The following is a 16,594-nucleotide window of genomic DNA, read 5'->3' as shown; positions in this document are numbered from 1 at the left end:
TCTATCACTCACTCTCTCTCTCATCTATTCCTCATCGAGTAACAGCCTCCCCATAAACAAGGATACCGGGCCACCGTTGGCAAGAAATCTGAGAAGACTGATCCCTTTTCCAGATGAACTCTCACTGCATCATTTCCTCGCAGAGACGGTCCCACAAGGACGCGGGACGACCTGAATCATCTCGATGCTGGGAAGTATCAGTGATACAGAAGGAGGGAGGGAGGGCAGGGGGGTTAAAGCCGTGATATGCCCTCATTGTAACACACTCTACTGTAGGACTGCCACTGTTTACCGCCCAGGCCATTGTGAGGTGTGATTGACAGCTGGGTTGATCTCCTTGGGCGGGTCAGAAACACGCCACAACGCTATTCACTTGAGAGTCCATCAATCACAATTTGGCTTAATTAAGCAGCAGGAATGACAAGACAGAGACCCAGTGTCTGTCTGGATGGATGGATGGATGGATGGATGGATGGATGGATGGATACAAGGAAATATGATGGATGCAGCACAACACAATACAACAGAGGATAATTTAATACTGTAAGCCAAGAGTGCAAAGCCAGCAGAGAAAAGAGTGACGGCTGCTGCTCGCCATCAGAGAGATCGGTTCACCACATTCAGTTAACTACAGCAGTACGGTTTTCAATTTCATTTATATATAGAGTGAGTGAGTCTATCGGCTGCTGTGATGTTATTATCTCAGTTTTTAAACAGGTTTTATCTCGGTGGCTTTGAGATATAAGATGCTGTCCAGGTAATCACAGCGGTCTCCACTTTGAGAGACCTTCCCTCCGCCCTCTCTCTCTGAAGTCCTCCTCCAAATTGTACGTTATTAAAGACAAAGGCAACAACTCCCCAGAAGGATGTGTGAAAAACAATACGGAGCCCAAACTCCTTCCAACAAGTCTTTGAAGTGCTCACAATATGTTAATGTGCCTTTAATTCGCAATCTGTTGAGGAGGAAAAGCTTCAGACCTCCTCCACATTTCCATGACAACTGGAAAAACAACAGAAGAGTGACGTCTTTATTCTTTACAACCAATTCATTGGTGCTGGATCTGGTCAAAAGATTTCAATACCAGTGGTTTTATTATACCTGCTGTAGATTTCAATGCCACAATGAAAATGACACTTTTCTAGGACATAAGGCCTTCTTAATTCAAAAGAACGTTCAAATACTTCAGATATTTAATGTTATGTAACATTCAATTTTATGATTTATGATAAGAGACACTTATAAAGTCTCAATGACAGTTCTAGAAACTCTGTGTTACATATATTAGTAGTTTTTATTCTTGGCTTTCAACTCAGCATGAGACTCTACCTCTGTTTTAGTGTTTTATGGTCTGTTCTATTTATTGTTTTTTATTTTAATTGTTTTATTTAAATTCTAAATTGTTTTATTGCTTTTAAATTGTTTTAAAAGCAATTATTTTATATCTATTTTTCTGCTAATTATTTTTATTTCCATATGTTGCATTATGTACAGCACTTTGTTTCAGCTGTGGTTGTTTTAAATAATAATATTTATAAATAAAGTTGAGTTGAGTTGAGTTAAAGTTACTCATCGTACTGATCGGTGTATGAATAAACCTACACCACACTTTGTGCCTCCCAGCCAACGTGGCTACAATTAGCATTAGTCCACTTCTCAATCACATTGATGAAGCGTATAGACATCCAGCAGGCGTCATGGGCTCACACTAACTAGTGCTCCATCGACGTGAGGCACACATCCAGCAGGGGAGAAGTTGAAAAATATTGTTCTTTGGCGGCCAAAAGGACCGGCTCCTCTTCATTACGGCTGTATCTCAACGTTAGCACATTCAGCTGTCCGTTAATCTGTCATCCAGCCACCCCTTCCTGTCATCCGTCTGTGTCCATCTTAGAGCGGAGTGAGCCTGGGATTTCATCTGTCACTGTGTTGGTAGCCCTCCAGCATTTCACCTGCTGCAGCTCCCATGAAAAACTCCTTTTAATGATGACTCAGAAATGTACCCGTGGCTGTACCAGCTCACTTCCCATCCATATTTATCCAACTATTTCATGTCGCTCCTGCACTTTCAGCCACATGCACATTACTCCCCATTACTCCCCATTAACTCATTGAATGCTGCGCTGTTTTCCAAAGCTTTAATCCTGGTGTCAGCAATTTGGACCATTGGTGATGAGCCATAGTGTATTCTATATTATTACACGGCTCTATTGAATGCTGCTCTCTGATTGGTCCAGCGCCGCGTTCTGCGGTCTGTTATTTCTGTATAACAGACCGTCGTCAAGTATAACAGACCGTTGCTAAGGACGCCGCTCTGATCAGCGCAGCACAGAAAAGAGAAACTATGCAGGATATTTACCTTATGTTTCATTTTTACCGTCATTAAACAGCTCCGGACTAATAGTGATGTTAGATAAATCACTTGTAACTTGTTAGCCTACAAGGAGAGTGGAGGCTCCTTCCACACCGCTGCTGGAAACCAAACCTGCTGATCAGAGCCTCTGACCTGGTGTCAGCTCTCCTCTTGTCTCTCAGTGGCACCGCGGCTCCGCGACACAAACGCACCCCGTAAACAGTAAAGTTAATCTCTTGTTTATGACAGATACGACTACACACAATACACACATCCTAACATGTGTATGGTAATCCATCGATCCACTGATTGATTATCAAAGGCTTCAAATGCACGAACGGGAGGAGGCTCGGCAAAACAGCGGAAGTGACCGGTCTTGCAGATTCGCTAAGTTAAATGCAATTTTAAATCGATGAAAGTCGTATTTTGATCAACATTATGTTTCAAATTAATTATTTCACTCGTAAACCGTGTAATAAGCGGGATAATGTACAGTTGGTCGGTTGTTATGGAGAAATAAACCCCTTCATGTTGAATGAAACCCCTCCGCTTCGCGTCGGGGTTCCATACAACCTGTCGGGGTTTATTTCTCCATAACAACCTCCGAACTATACATTATCCCTTACTTATTGCTATGGGCACATACTATGGCTCATTGGAAAGGTGAAACCTTCTGCTTCCAATAGGGACAAACCGTTTAATTCATGCCTCCCTTCCTGAGCAACCCCAAGCTAAACAGTGGCTAGTTTTCACCAAAATCCCTGCTTGTTTTCTAGAAATGGAGATATAGCGTTTTTATGAAATATGTGCTGTCATCTATTTCAGTTCTGTTCATCATAGAGTTCCCAAATTCACACATAAGGTGTGTTAGAGTGTCTATTTCCTTAATTTAAAAAAAAAATCAAGAGGCGTGGTCAAGACGCGAACGATGTAGGACGTGTTTTTCGGTCGCTCCTCGGGAATGTGATTATAATATAGTTTTAATATCATTTTAAGCTTGTCCACTGTCCGCAACTTCGAGGTGACCAAGTGGTTTTTAGGAGCCCTGCATCTTGAGAGCCAAACCTGCATTTTTGTCGAGCGGCCGGGTGAAAAATGAGTCTACCGATGAGTCTGCGAAACAGGCCGCAACAGGAGCCCGAATTACCTGAGAGGCCGAGTGCTAATGAAGAGATGCTACGCAGCATCAAGGTAATGATGGACGACCAACAAACTGAAATTGTGACAAAATTCGAGTCAATCATATCAGAGCTAGTTACGAAGGAGGTGGCGACTGCTCTTAAACCACTGCAAGAAAAAGTCTCCCTGCAAAGTGGAACTATTAATGACCTGGAGCGCTGCGCTAACGAGCACTCAGACCAGCTAACTAGCATGCAGGTGAATATCACCAAGCTATCTGCTACGGTGGAGTCTCTGGGCAAGAAATGTGAAGAACTGGAGGCACGCTCAAGATGGCACAACATTCGGCTAGTGGGTTTGCCTGAGGGAACCGAGGGTCCTCAACCTACACAGTTTACTGCCAAACTTTTAATGGACTTGTTGGGACTCGACGGGTTGCCCGGGCTCGACAGGGCCCACCGCACTTTGCGTGCTAAACCAAAGGAGGGAGAACCACCTCGCCCGATGGTCATCAGGGTGACACAATTTCAAACGAGGAACGCTATTCTACGCCGCGCTGGACAGAGCTCCCCCCTGCTACACAACGGGAAACGGGTGCACATCTTCCCGGACTTTACACCGACTGTGGCCAAGCGGAGGGCGGCTTTTGTCCAGGTGAAGAGGGAGCTCCATGCCTGTGCTAACGTCAAATTCGGCCTCCGGTACCCGGCTACTCTACACATCACCATGTCCGACGGCCAGACCTACAGATTTGAAGACCCGAACCAGGCCATGGAGTTCGTCAACAAGAGACTCAAGAAGAATCCCGGCCCGGAGAGTGACTGACTCTGAAATCCTCCAGCGCTTGTTGGCTCGGTTTGTATTTCTGCGGCAGTAGGCTGCATATTTAGCATCTATGCTGCTGTTATCTTATCCAGGGACTGACTATAGTATGGTGAACTGTCTGTAAATTTTTATTGCTCCACTTATAGAGTACATTGGTGCTCATTTTTATTTCTATTGTCATATTTCTCTCTGTCAGTCTCTATTTATGAGGATGTTTTTGACTGATGCAGTGCTTTTGAATCAGTTTTTCTTTTTCTTTTCTTTTCTTTTCTTCATTATAATACATGGCACCTTTTTATTTTATTTTTATTTTGGGACAGCACATATCCACACTCCCTGAGGTCGTTTAGTAGCACGGTTAAGCTGCAGATAACGACAGGTTTTATTTCAATGTGGGGTGAAGTAGCACGCATCACTGTTTGGATGCTTCTGCTAAGTGAGGAGGTTTGTTCGAATCTGGGGGGGTTGTTCGTGTTTTTTCGGGGTAATGACTGGCACCTACGCTACTTTTCCAGATGTATTGAGAGGGTTTTTTTTTTTTTTTTTTTTTGTGTGTGTGTTTTTTTTTTTTTTCTCCTTTTTTCTTTTTACATCGTGAATTCTTTGTCCTTTAATGGCCCAGGTTAAAAGAACACTATCCAGTGTGGGTGGAGATGTTAGATTTGTAAGTTTAAACTGTAAGGGTCTAAATAATCCAATTAAGCGTAGTAAGGTGCTGCACTACTTGCGCCACCTGGATGCTCATATCATATACTTGCAGGAAACCCATTTAAAAGAGATAGATAGTGTTAGACTGAAGAAGAGTTGGGTCGGGAAAATATATCATTCCTCATTTTCCAGTAGATCAAGAGGCGTTGCTATTCTTTTACATAGAGATATTCCTTTTGTTCATGTTAAAACGATCTCTGATTCTGATGGCAGGTTTATAGCTGTCATAGGACACATTTTTGATGTAAAAGTGACTCTTGCTAATGTTTACGCCCCCAACTGGGATGATGAGTCTTTTTTTAGACGGGTTTTCTCAATGCTACCTGACTTGTCCATGTATGATTTAATTTTAGGTGGAGACTTTAACTGCTGGATGAATCCATCCTTAGATCGTTCTTCCCCAACCTCAGCTACTCAGTCCAAGTCGACCAAAGTGATTCAAGCCTTTATGAAAGAGTTTAATGTTGTTGACCCTTGGCGTTTTTTCAATCCGGATAGAAGGGAATACTCTTTTTTCTCTCACATTCACCGTACCTATACACGAATTGATTTTTTTTTAGTGAATAACAAGTTGTTATCCTCCATTTCCGGCTGCAAATACGATTCAATCGTGGTTTCGGACCATGCCTCCATTTCTATGAATGTTTATTTTCAGAAGTTTGTTAATACAAGACCACCATGGCGCCTAGATACACATTTGCTCTTAGATACAGACTTTATTAAATTTGTTGCAGAGCAGTTGGATTTCTTTTTTCAGGTCAACAAAACTCCAGAAGTAACAGCCTCAGGGTTGTGGGAAACAATGAAAGCTTTTATCAGAGGGGAGATAATTTCTTATAAGGCTCATCAGAGAAAATCTAGAAAAGAGAAGTTAGCCAAGCTTTCTCAACGCATCGCACTCTTAGATTCTTTATATGCAGTCTCAAAACTACAAGATACTTATAAGGAGCGGATGACTTTACAAGCTGAATATGATCTTATCATGTCGCAGCATACTACTGAACTTTTATTACAATCAAGATCCAAATTTTATGAACAGGGTGACAAGACGAGTAAACTCTTGGCCCATCGACTACGTCAAATTTCTGCATCTCAGTTAATTCCTCAAATTGAGACTGGCTCGGGTGTAACATCTGACCCTTTGGAAATCAATAAAACCTTTATGGAATTCTACAAATTACTATATTCATCTGATTGTCCTAATACTTCTGCGGATATGATCTCCTTCTTTGATAGGTTTAACACTCCCAATCTGGATCGAGTTGCAGCTGAGGAACTGGAACGTCCTATCACAGCAGTTGAACTTGAGGCGGCAGTTAAATCATTACAAAGTGGTAAAAGTCCAGGCCCAGATGGCTTTCCAGCCGAGTTTTATAAAACATTCTGGAAACAACTGGCCCCACACCTGTTAGATATGTTCACTGAGTCTTATAATTCAGGCACACTTCCCCACACCCTAAATCAGGCTTGCATTTCTCTGCTTCTAAAGAAAGGTAAAGACCCACTTTCATGTGGTTCATATCGACCCATTAGTTTACTGAATGTCGATTTCAAATTATTGTCCAAGTTATTAGCCCGACGCTTAGAAGTTGTCTTACCTTCAATTATATCTTTGGACCAAACTGGGTTTATACGTAATAGACACTCCTTTTTTAATCTTAGAAGGGTGTTTAATGTGGTCTATAATCCTCCTTCAAATGCTCTCCCAGAAGCTCTGGTAGCTCTGGACGCCGAGAAGGCATTTGACAGAGTAGAGTGGGATTATCTTTTTTTTATTTTGGGGAAATTTGGTTTTGGGGAAAAATTTGTTTCATGGGTTAGATTATTATATGCTTCTCCTCAGGCCATGGTCAGGACAAATGGCACAAATTCGGAATACTTTCGCTTACATCGTTCTACAAGACAGGGTTGCCCGTTGAGTCCGCTCTTATTTGCTATTGTGATGGAGCCTCTGTCAATTGCTTTGCGGTCTCATCCTGATATATGTGGTATAACCAGAAATGGTGTAGAGCTGAAGGTGGCGCTGTATGCGGATGATCTTCTGTTGCTTTTGTCTAATCTGTCACGTTCTATTCCTGCAGCCCTTTCAGTCCTAGACAAATTTAGTAGATTCTCTGGATATAAACTTAATCTTAGTAAAAGTGAAATGCTTACTGTTAATGGAGAGGTAAACGATAATTCACTTCAGCTTCAAAATTTACCATTTAAGGTAGCGGACGCTGGCTTTGTTTATCTTGGAGTTTATGTTGCCAAAACATTGGTTAATCTCTATAAGGAAAATTTCCTTTCTCTGCTCACAAAAATTAAACAAGATTTTGAGCGATGGTCCCTACTAAATCTCTCCATAGCTGCCAGAATCAATGCAATTAAAATGAACATCTTCCCGCGCTTTTTATATTTATTCCAATGCATTCCTATCTTCCTTCCTCTTTCCTTTTTCCGTAAAGTAGACAGTCTTATTTTAGATTTTATTTGGAACAAGAAAACTCCTAGGTTGCGTCTACAAGTTTTACAGAGGCCAAAAGCTTTGGGCGGAATGGTGTTACCAAACCTCCTTTACTATTATTGGGCAACAAACATTAGAAATCTGAACTATTGGGTTAAGTATGGAGATGTTGAGGTCCCCCCATCATGGTTGATTTTGGAAGCAAATTCAGTTCAGCCGGCGTCATTGAAAGCGTTACTGTATTCGCCCTTGTCTTTTTCTACTTCTGGTCACACTAAGAATGTGATAGTTGCCTCCAGCATTAAAATATGGACTCAGTTTAGACGTCATTTTGGCCTTCAAACTCTTTCAACTGAGGCTCCACTTGCAGCAAATCCTATTTTTCCCCCATCGTTATTGGATAGCACCTTCTCTATATGGGCTAGGCTGGGCATAAAAACTATTAGAGACCTGTATGTTAATTCTATTTTTGCTTCTTTTCAACAATTGGTAAATAAATTTTTGCTTCCTAAAGAACATTTTTTTAGATACCTCCAAGTCCGAAATTTTGTCCGTGGCTCATTCCCAGGATTCCCCACTCTTCCCAAGTCTTCAGACTTTGAGACTTTTCTGAAGCCTCTCTCTTCTTTAAAGGGGGCAATCTCCTCTATTTATTCAAATATTTATAGTCTTTGTCCAGGCTCTTCTGTTGTACTTAAAACAGTTTGGGAGACAGATTTGGGAGAGGTGATTGTTGATGATGTTTGGGAAGAGATTTTGCGCAGAGTACATAAGTCTTCAATATGTGCTGGTCACAGCTTTATGCAATGTCGAATCCTTCATCGAGCCCACTACACTAAAGCCCGGCTCGCAAAAATGTTCGATACAGTGTCTCCACTATGTGATCGATGCCAACAAGCCACAGCTAATTACTCTCACATGTTTTGGAGCTGCTCTTCTCTGACTAGATTTTGGTCTGAAATCTTTAGTACTTTATCCAAAATAACTGAAAGGGATGTGACTCCCAATGCCTTAACTGCCCTATTTGGTGTATGGCCTTTCCCTCCTACTCTTTCCCCAGCTAAAAAGGATTTAATAGCATTCACAACTCTGCTGGCCAGGAGGTTGATATTGCTAAAATGGAAATCCCCAGTCCCACCTACCTATACACATTGGGTTAAGGAAGTGCTTTATTTTCTTAAATTAGAAAAAATTAGACTGACTCTGATTGGAAAGGATGTCTTATTTGAGAAGACCTGGAATCCCTTTCTGTCTTATGTTAATAGCACAAGATGTCCGATCACTGTGAACTGAGTACTGCAATGCTGAGCCTGTGTTTTAGTTTTTTTCCCTTCCCTTCCCTTTTTTTTTTTTTTTTTTTTTTTTTTTTTTTTTTTCTTTTTTTCTTTAATTATTATTTTTTACTAATTCACTTTTTATATATATATGGGTATGTGTGTGTATGTGTATATATTTTTTTGTATTGTTATTATATATTCTTTATTATTACTAACTTATTTAATTATTTTTAATTGATTTATATTTCCTACTACCTGCCAACTCATATCTATGTTTCCCTATTGGTCTTATTAGTCTATTTATTTATTTATTTATTTTGAGTATTACAACTGTTATTACTTATTTATTTTTATCTATTCATACATTAATTTATTCATTTGCTTATTTATTTACCTACCTTTTCTCTTCCTCTATCATCATCATTATTATTATTATTATTATTTTTTTCTTTCGTTTGTCCTTAATTTACTTTTACCTATGCATGTCCATCTGTTGGGGCTGGGTGCCGGGGGGGTGGGGGGGTGGTATCTGTTCTGGGGTATATTGTATTTAGATCTGTAATCAGAACACTATTGTTTTTGTAATATGTAAAACTCAATAAACAGACGGTTCAAAAAAAAAAAAAAAAAAAAAATCAAAAAACTTAGAATTATATTTTTGGCATTCAATAAATTAATAACAAATGACATTTTTAAGGTTTTAAAAGACAAAACTCTCACTACGTGTTGGGCAGTATTACAAGATTTGGGAGTCAATGGCCTAAGATATTCGAGGGCACTATGCAAAATGAATGTGATCCATCAACTGTGTATCGTCATTAACACCTCAGTCAATACTGTACCCGGGGGGAAAAGGGAACGGAAATTAACAGTGTGAGCCGGTTCCAAACAACTTTTAAATGCAGGGTCATGCAAAGGTGAAGAGACTAGAGTTTTTTCTTTACTTTTATAAACTTTTTAAAATGGAAATTACACGTTGGAACTCAAGTTGAGATAACCCCTGTGGATGAATTGTGTGAAAACTCAAAGTAGACATGTGAAGGGGGGGAAAAAAATCTACACATGACCTTGATGTCCTCATTTGTAGTTCTACAGCAGAATAATTACCACTGTGAAGCCGTGGAGAAATACGCCAGGCTGTGGCTTCATTAGTGAAAAGTTGAACAGGATTGTAAAGATTAGAAGACTTGATTTTACTGCCAAACAAACATGAGTAACAGTAAACAAATGTAAATCTTTTTTTTTATTCACCAGGGAGATACAGTACAGGAAGCCAGTCTGTCACTATTTGAAGAGCAGCTTCATTTATTTATTTGTCGTAGCTGTCACTGTTTTTGACAAGCTCGCACATTCATGTTGTTGGTGTTAATTCTAATCAATGTTGTGCCTATGTTCATGATAGTTTATACACATTTACACAGTTAATTGTATATTTATTTTTTGCACCCTTTCGCCCGCCAGCCGCAACACACTCAATGTTTGATACTGTGGAAAATGTGATTTGTAACTCAGAGGACGACAGTTTGACAGGTGACATCACTGATATTACGTCAGTGTTTCTGCAAAGTCCATTGTGCCGTTCGGAAAGTACAGGACGGGACGCGCAGGCTGCTGCTGCTGCTACGGTTTAATTTTGTTTATGCGTGTATTACGTCATATAGAAAACTTCCCATCAGATCGCTCTGCACCCAAGCCCAAAGCTTTACAGTGGTTATTAATATGGTCTAAGTGGGTCACTCAAAACGCTCAGCCCAGACTTGGGTTGTTCTGCAGCTCTTCTGATCCCTCTGTTCTTGGTTTAATCATGCCTGCTGGTGGCCAAACCCAAGACTCAGCCCCAGACCATGAGACGATGCACCGTGGAGGAGCAGACTGTGTGTCTAAGGCTGTCTGTGTGTGTGTATGTGAATGCATATGCCACAGATATAAAGTGAACAACAAGCAAGGGAGATGCAGAGTCAGACCAATGCAAGAGCTCAGTTTCTCCCCTGCATCCATCTGTCAGTCAGACACGGTGCCCACTGGTGCTGTTGTCACCCTGGCATCCTGGCTCTGCCTATTAGCCTGCTAGTTAGACTGGCATTTAGACTGGCAGGACACGCGCGGGCGGGAGCCAAAGGGTCTCCTGCTTGGCTAGCACCAAAGTGATGTAAAACAGTAGACGAACCCACAGGAGCACATGGCAACATGCAGCAGCTGCCTCCTCCAATCACGTCACTCTGGCCTAATTTGATTCCATCTCGACAGGATTCAATTACATTTTATTAATTTTGGCGCAGTGCGACTCCACAGAGTTTGATTCAATCTCTGGCAATGCAATTTAACTAGATGCAATCAGATTCACTTGAACTGAATGAATTTTTAAACATAATCTCTTCCTCGCTTCCTCCCTCTGTATAAATCGTGTTGCTCACTCCATCGTCCTCAATTTTCTCTTTCTGGGATTCAGACTATACTATAATGAGCGATGCCAAACTCTTCCTACCAGAAGATCCCGACTGCTTAGCGCATCTACATTTTCTTGGCTCCTGTTTGGGACAGACTCCCTGAAGAGAACATTAGTCACTTCCATGATAATAATGGCTAATTTGAGTGAAAACGCAGCGAGGTTGGCTGGGGGCATTATCGAACATGCTGCTGTTTTTACTCCATGCATCACAAATAAGGGTTTCAGAAATATGCCAAATGTTTACCTACTGGAGCTTGTTGTTTTAATACCATCTCGCCTCTCAGTACTTGAGCTATTGCATAAGAAATGTTATTAAAAGACTGTTTTTCTTCACATTTTTCAAGCAAGTATGAACATATTTGCCACGCAGGTCTCTTAATCCCTGATGCTAATCCTGTTAACCGAGCTGTGAGCTGATGACTGTGCAGCTTGTACACCAAGCCTTCCGAAATGCCCTTGAGCAAGGCAATTTGCTGCTTTTTTTTGAAGGTGCTGCACTTGGACTGACCTCTAAACTTCACAATGAAGAAGTTGCGGATATGGAAGGATCAGGAAGCGAAGCGACCCTGGGCATAAACATGCAAAACAAAATGTGGCTGTTGTCATTGTTTTGTGTCTCCTTGCAGTTGGTTTGTTCCTCTTACTGGCTGTTTCATATCCCTGTGTAGTCATTTCAGGTGTCTTTTGCGGTCCGTTTTTGTTTTTATCTCACTTGAGATCCTTTTACGAATGAGAATACAAACTGCTTTATTAATCCCCTGAGGGAAACCAGTCATCAACCAGTTGCAGAAGAATTGAAAAGCCTGATGTCTGTAGGTACAAAGGATCTTCTACGTCCACCATCAAGGTGTTATGAAGTGGATGATCTGAGTTGTCCAGAACGGCCTCTACCATCTTCAGTGTGCATCTCTCCAGTGAATCCATCAGGGAAACATGACTGAAGTCTCCTGATATCATTAAAAGTGCCTCAGGATGTTAAGTCTGTATCCTAGCAACGAGTTCACGGAGAACTTGGATGAATTGATACAGCTCTTCATCTCAGCTGGAGCAGGGTGGCGTCCTCCACAACTGCTCTGGTTTCAATGAAAGAAGCTCCTCTCCTGAACAAAGTCCTCTCCACGTAGAAGTATCCACCGGTAGTTGACAAAATACGACAAAAACATCACAAAAATAAAGCGACGGTTGAGTAAAAACTCTGAGCGATCACACTTTGCTGCTGCTCTTTGTCTCATTTTGGTGATTTTGTGTTTATTTGTTGTCTTGTTGCATCTCATTGTATCCACTTGACTGACTTTCCAACAATAAACACAAACACTTTAAGCAGGTGCTGTGATCTTTGGGTGGTCCGACCCCCCCGTAGCCCTGCTGGCTGGAGCCCAGTTGGCCCGTTCTGCGCTCCATGCAGTGAGTTTTCTGCTGCTGAAACCGGCATTTGAGAGGAGTTTGAGTCACACAGTCTACTCCTTGGTAATTTAATAGTTCTACAGTCTTTGAGTTTGGAAACAGAGTGGAACATATGCAGGTAGGAGTTAGAGAAATATGCCAATGTCATATCTCAAAATTACTGCTCATTTCCTTCCTGTCTTATTTCTGCCACTTTGTTCTCAGCGAGCTGACGACGAGCCCTGCGGCACAGATGTTTGGCAGCGCTTTTTCTCAAGTGTTCAGGTGTTTAGAATATAACAGACGCCTCTTTCCTTGTACGCACAAATTCAAAAAGCGGGACTTGAATGTGGCGGATCGAGTGTTAAAGGGCACACATGAGAAATCAAAGGCTCGCAGGCAAATAAATAGTGTATCCATAACAGTGAGATTGCCCTTTGTACAATTCAGAGCCCTGCTGACTCTAGTCGTTCCTTAAATTGATTTCTCATATGCGGCTGCCTCGAGGGGGCGATTCCATTTTCATATATATACTAGCTCTCTATATGTGTGCTCTCAGTCTTAGTCTATTAATCAAACAATGCAATCAAATTCACCTTGCAGGACCAATACGCAGGCTTTGCATGTCTGTAATAAGAGTTTGTGAGTGGTGTTGCGTGCTGTTAAGAATGTGTGCAGCAATAAATTATCAGCATCAGCTGGAAATGTAGGAGAATAGAAACTTTTAACGCTTTAATGTTGGGAAAACTAGTTCCTGCAAAACTAGTGGAGTGAATTTCTAGAAAAAAAAAGAAAAAGAAACTGCACTCGCCTCATAAATATTTAACTGGTGATTCATTGGGATGGTTTGATGCTGTGTACAGTGTGCATGTGTGGTTAAGTGTGTGTGTCCTCGCATTTATACCCACTCATGTGAGCATGTATGTAAACCAGAACTACAGGATGTAAGCAAAGCTCAAATACATGGTTAAGCCTTGGCTCAGGGTGCAATGAGAGACACTTAAGCGCAGGGGCATAAATCTTTTAAACCCTGAGCCACTGACATTTCCCCCCATGAGATACAGTGAAGTATCTTAATTACGCCACTTAACATCACATCGGCGAGTCCCGGGTGAGCCCAAGCAAGCATATAATTCATTGTACTAAGCATCGGTAAAAGCCAAATACATAAACCTTCACGGATGCAAAGTGTAGGGTGAGACGGTGAGCTGGGACTTCAAAAGCAAATGTTTTCCTTCAGATGTCAGCGGGGGGAGAACAGAGGATATCTGCAGAGTTAGTGTGGTGGGAGCCGGGGCACCTCGCTGCCTCTTGTCAGAAAATCAAGCTGCTGTCATGAATCGGTGCAAGAGAATGAAACCTCTTTCTGCCGCTGCTCCTTCTTATTAATGGTTTGGTGTCCACTCCGGAGCCCCACGGTGCCGAGGAACACTGAGAATTAAGCACCCTGTCAGGCTCCGGTACATGCCCTTCATCTCACCAACCAGCCTTATTATTCACATTACAGCGTGTTCTCTGCTTTTTGTCTTATAGGTCAATTTGCGTGGACTTTTGCTATCATGAAAAACATGATAAGAATGGAAATCGGATGGTTGGGTGATGTAATACTACTGTAACAAAGGGAAAGTAACAAAGCAATGAATATTCCAGTTAAGGCCTGAGAACAGTAGCCTGCCTTTTTTTTTTCTTTTTTTTTTCTTTTTTTTTTTACCTCCACTGCCAATGTACTACATCCTTTTATCCTTTTGTTGTCATGCCACAAATCACCAAAACAAACACATGGACTCCAGTTTGATGCCATTGCATCTTAGATGTACACTGAATTATATGCAACCATATCAACAATGTCAGATGAACCAGCTATTAAAATGCATTGTGTTTTTTTTTTTTTTTTCATCTCCTCAAACTGGGGTTGTGCAGCACACTGTAGCACTGTCAAATCTATCTGGTGCTGTGCACACACCTCTGAGACCAGCTATCCTGAAAGACTGGAGCAAAGCAGTCCGAATGAAATGAGAGGCAACATGCTTCAACGACCAGTGGCTTGTGGCTGCACTCTTGGCACAACTTTGCAGCGCTCTACCCCCACCTGCCGTTGTGCGCCAGGAAGCCAGCGTGACAACACTGCAAAAAATGTCCATCTGCATCTTTCTTTTTTCTTTCTTTCTGTCTTTTTTTTTTCCTTGAGACCTTTGTTTTCTTTTAATAAGTGGGAAAATCTCGCCACGGGGATACGATAATGCGCCTTATCCTGGATGTAAATTAACTTGTTGCATGATTTCTCTCTTTTTTTTTCTGCCTGAGATCCATTTATATTAGTGTTGAAATAAATAAAATAATCCCATCCTGCGAGCATTTCTTTTTCGCTTCAAGAAATGGATTAACACTGAATCTGAAGCTACAGGAGTTGAGTAATTTCCGCGGTGCGCGCCAGGCTCATCCCGCGGTGGCACGGCGACGCGCGTCACTGACCACAACACACACAGGCCAGGGGCGAGTGTGTTTACATCCATTCAAGTAACATCTTCATCTCCCACCGTGTGCGCGTGAAACCAACACACATACACAGGGGGGGTACGCGCGCGCAGACAACCTCCGCGCGCCTCCTGGATCAGGTGCGCCACGCACACAGAACCCAATTACCGGTGAAGTGTCACTCCGCTGTCACACACACGCAGCTCCAATTGCCAAACTTTTCCCGAAGCATCGCAGTGTTTAACGACATCAAGGCCCCCCCTCACCCCCCCACCCACCCCCCACCCCGATGTGATCGCGCACGTGCCTGCAGACTGGATGCAGACGGCGAGGGAAGATGTTCCACCGTGCAATCTCCCAATCTCAGCCCACAGCAACACAGAGTGGACTACTGGGCAGTGGACGCAAAGCAAGACATGCAATCATGGTCCAGAATATAGAATTAATATCTGGCCTGTGTCTGGTGCCTGATCAACTTGCGAGATATAATCGATTATTTATTAATTTATTTTCTATGATTCAACCAGGCAAGACGGAGCAAATAAGACCCACACACAGCAAACAGGCTGCACCTCATCATGAACTAACTAATGAGTATAAGGACTGTTATATGATGGAGATAACAGTTTGCACAGTGCGCCCCACAGCGCGCCCCCTTAAAAAACAGGGACCCCCATCATAATCCCCCTTTTCAGTAAGAAAGCATTCTGTCCCCTGCAAGACGTGCTTCAATTACAAAACAACGTCCAGTTAAACAATCCAGCCCTCTCTCTCTCTCACCCCCGCTCCTACTCCGTGTCTCTCTCCCACAGCGGCTCTCTCCGCCCGCTGCAGATCACGATGGCAAAACGCTCTCAACTTGTCCACAAAGTCAGCAAAGCTCGATGCGCCCTTACCTTGGCTGCCGCAGACGAGCACCCCGAGGAGATGGAGCAGTTGGAGCATCATTTTGGGGCAGGTTTCTCGCCGCCGGACGCTGCTTACAGCTGATGTAAAAAATCGACAAGGGCGACGCACACGCTCGACTCCGTTCATCCGCTGTCTGAGGCTCCGGCTCCGCTGGCGACTGCTCTGCCTCAGCTCCTTCCTTCCCTTCCTTCCTATACGCGCGCTCCCGCTCGCCGCTCGCTCACCGTGCCTGCGCTGCGTTGAGGATGAGGACCCCACCACCGGCACACACACCGCCGCTGCTGCTGCTGCTGCTGCTGCTGCTGCACGTCATTCCTCTCCGACCATCTCTGCTGGACGCTGTTGGTACAAGGCGAACAAGGAGGAATCAAGCAAACATGTTTGTATAGTCCATGACTTTATGATGTAGTCGATTTGAAAACATGCTGCAAAGTTAGAAGGAGGCATTGAAAGAAAATGAACATGTCTGCAGGAGCATAGCTCAAACATCTGCGGGTCCCATCCAGCTGTGGGCCCCTGGGACACTCAGCCTGTTTATCCCCAATTCCCTGCTTTGATAGCCACACAAACTTGTCTTAACCTACATCTACATTACTCCATTTTCATGTGAAGGCGACTTTTCAAAGGAAACCCATCTCCACCCGAGCAATCA

At 42.6% G+C, this 16,594-nt stretch overlaps 1 protein-coding gene across 1 annotated transcript in view; it reads right to left on the bottom strand.

Annotated features, from left to right (window-relative positions):
- ncam2 (neural cell adhesion molecule 2) overlaps nucleotides 1–15,981 on the bottom strand; it is a gene marked incomplete at both ends in the record, with an annotated part of 249,764 nt that extends 233,783 nt beyond the window's left edge. The window contains one exon of the mRNA XM_083990597.1: nucleotides 15,930–15,981. Within this exon, the coding sequence (XP_083846723.1) occupies nucleotides 15,930–15,981 (52 nt within the window). The remainder of the gene's footprint in view (nucleotides 1–15,929) is intronic.
- Between the last annotated feature and the right edge of the window lie 613 nt (nucleotides 15,982–16,594).

This window comes from Trachurus trachurus (assembly GCF_905171665.1).
Source record: "Trachurus trachurus genome assembly, chromosome: 2".
In the NCBI taxonomy this organism is placed as follows: domain Eukaryota; kingdom Metazoa; phylum Chordata; class Actinopteri; order Carangiformes; family Carangidae; genus Trachurus; species Trachurus trachurus.
The sequence above is the reverse complement of the archived record's forward strand: the minus strand, read 5'-3'. Positions and strand labels throughout refer to the sequence as shown.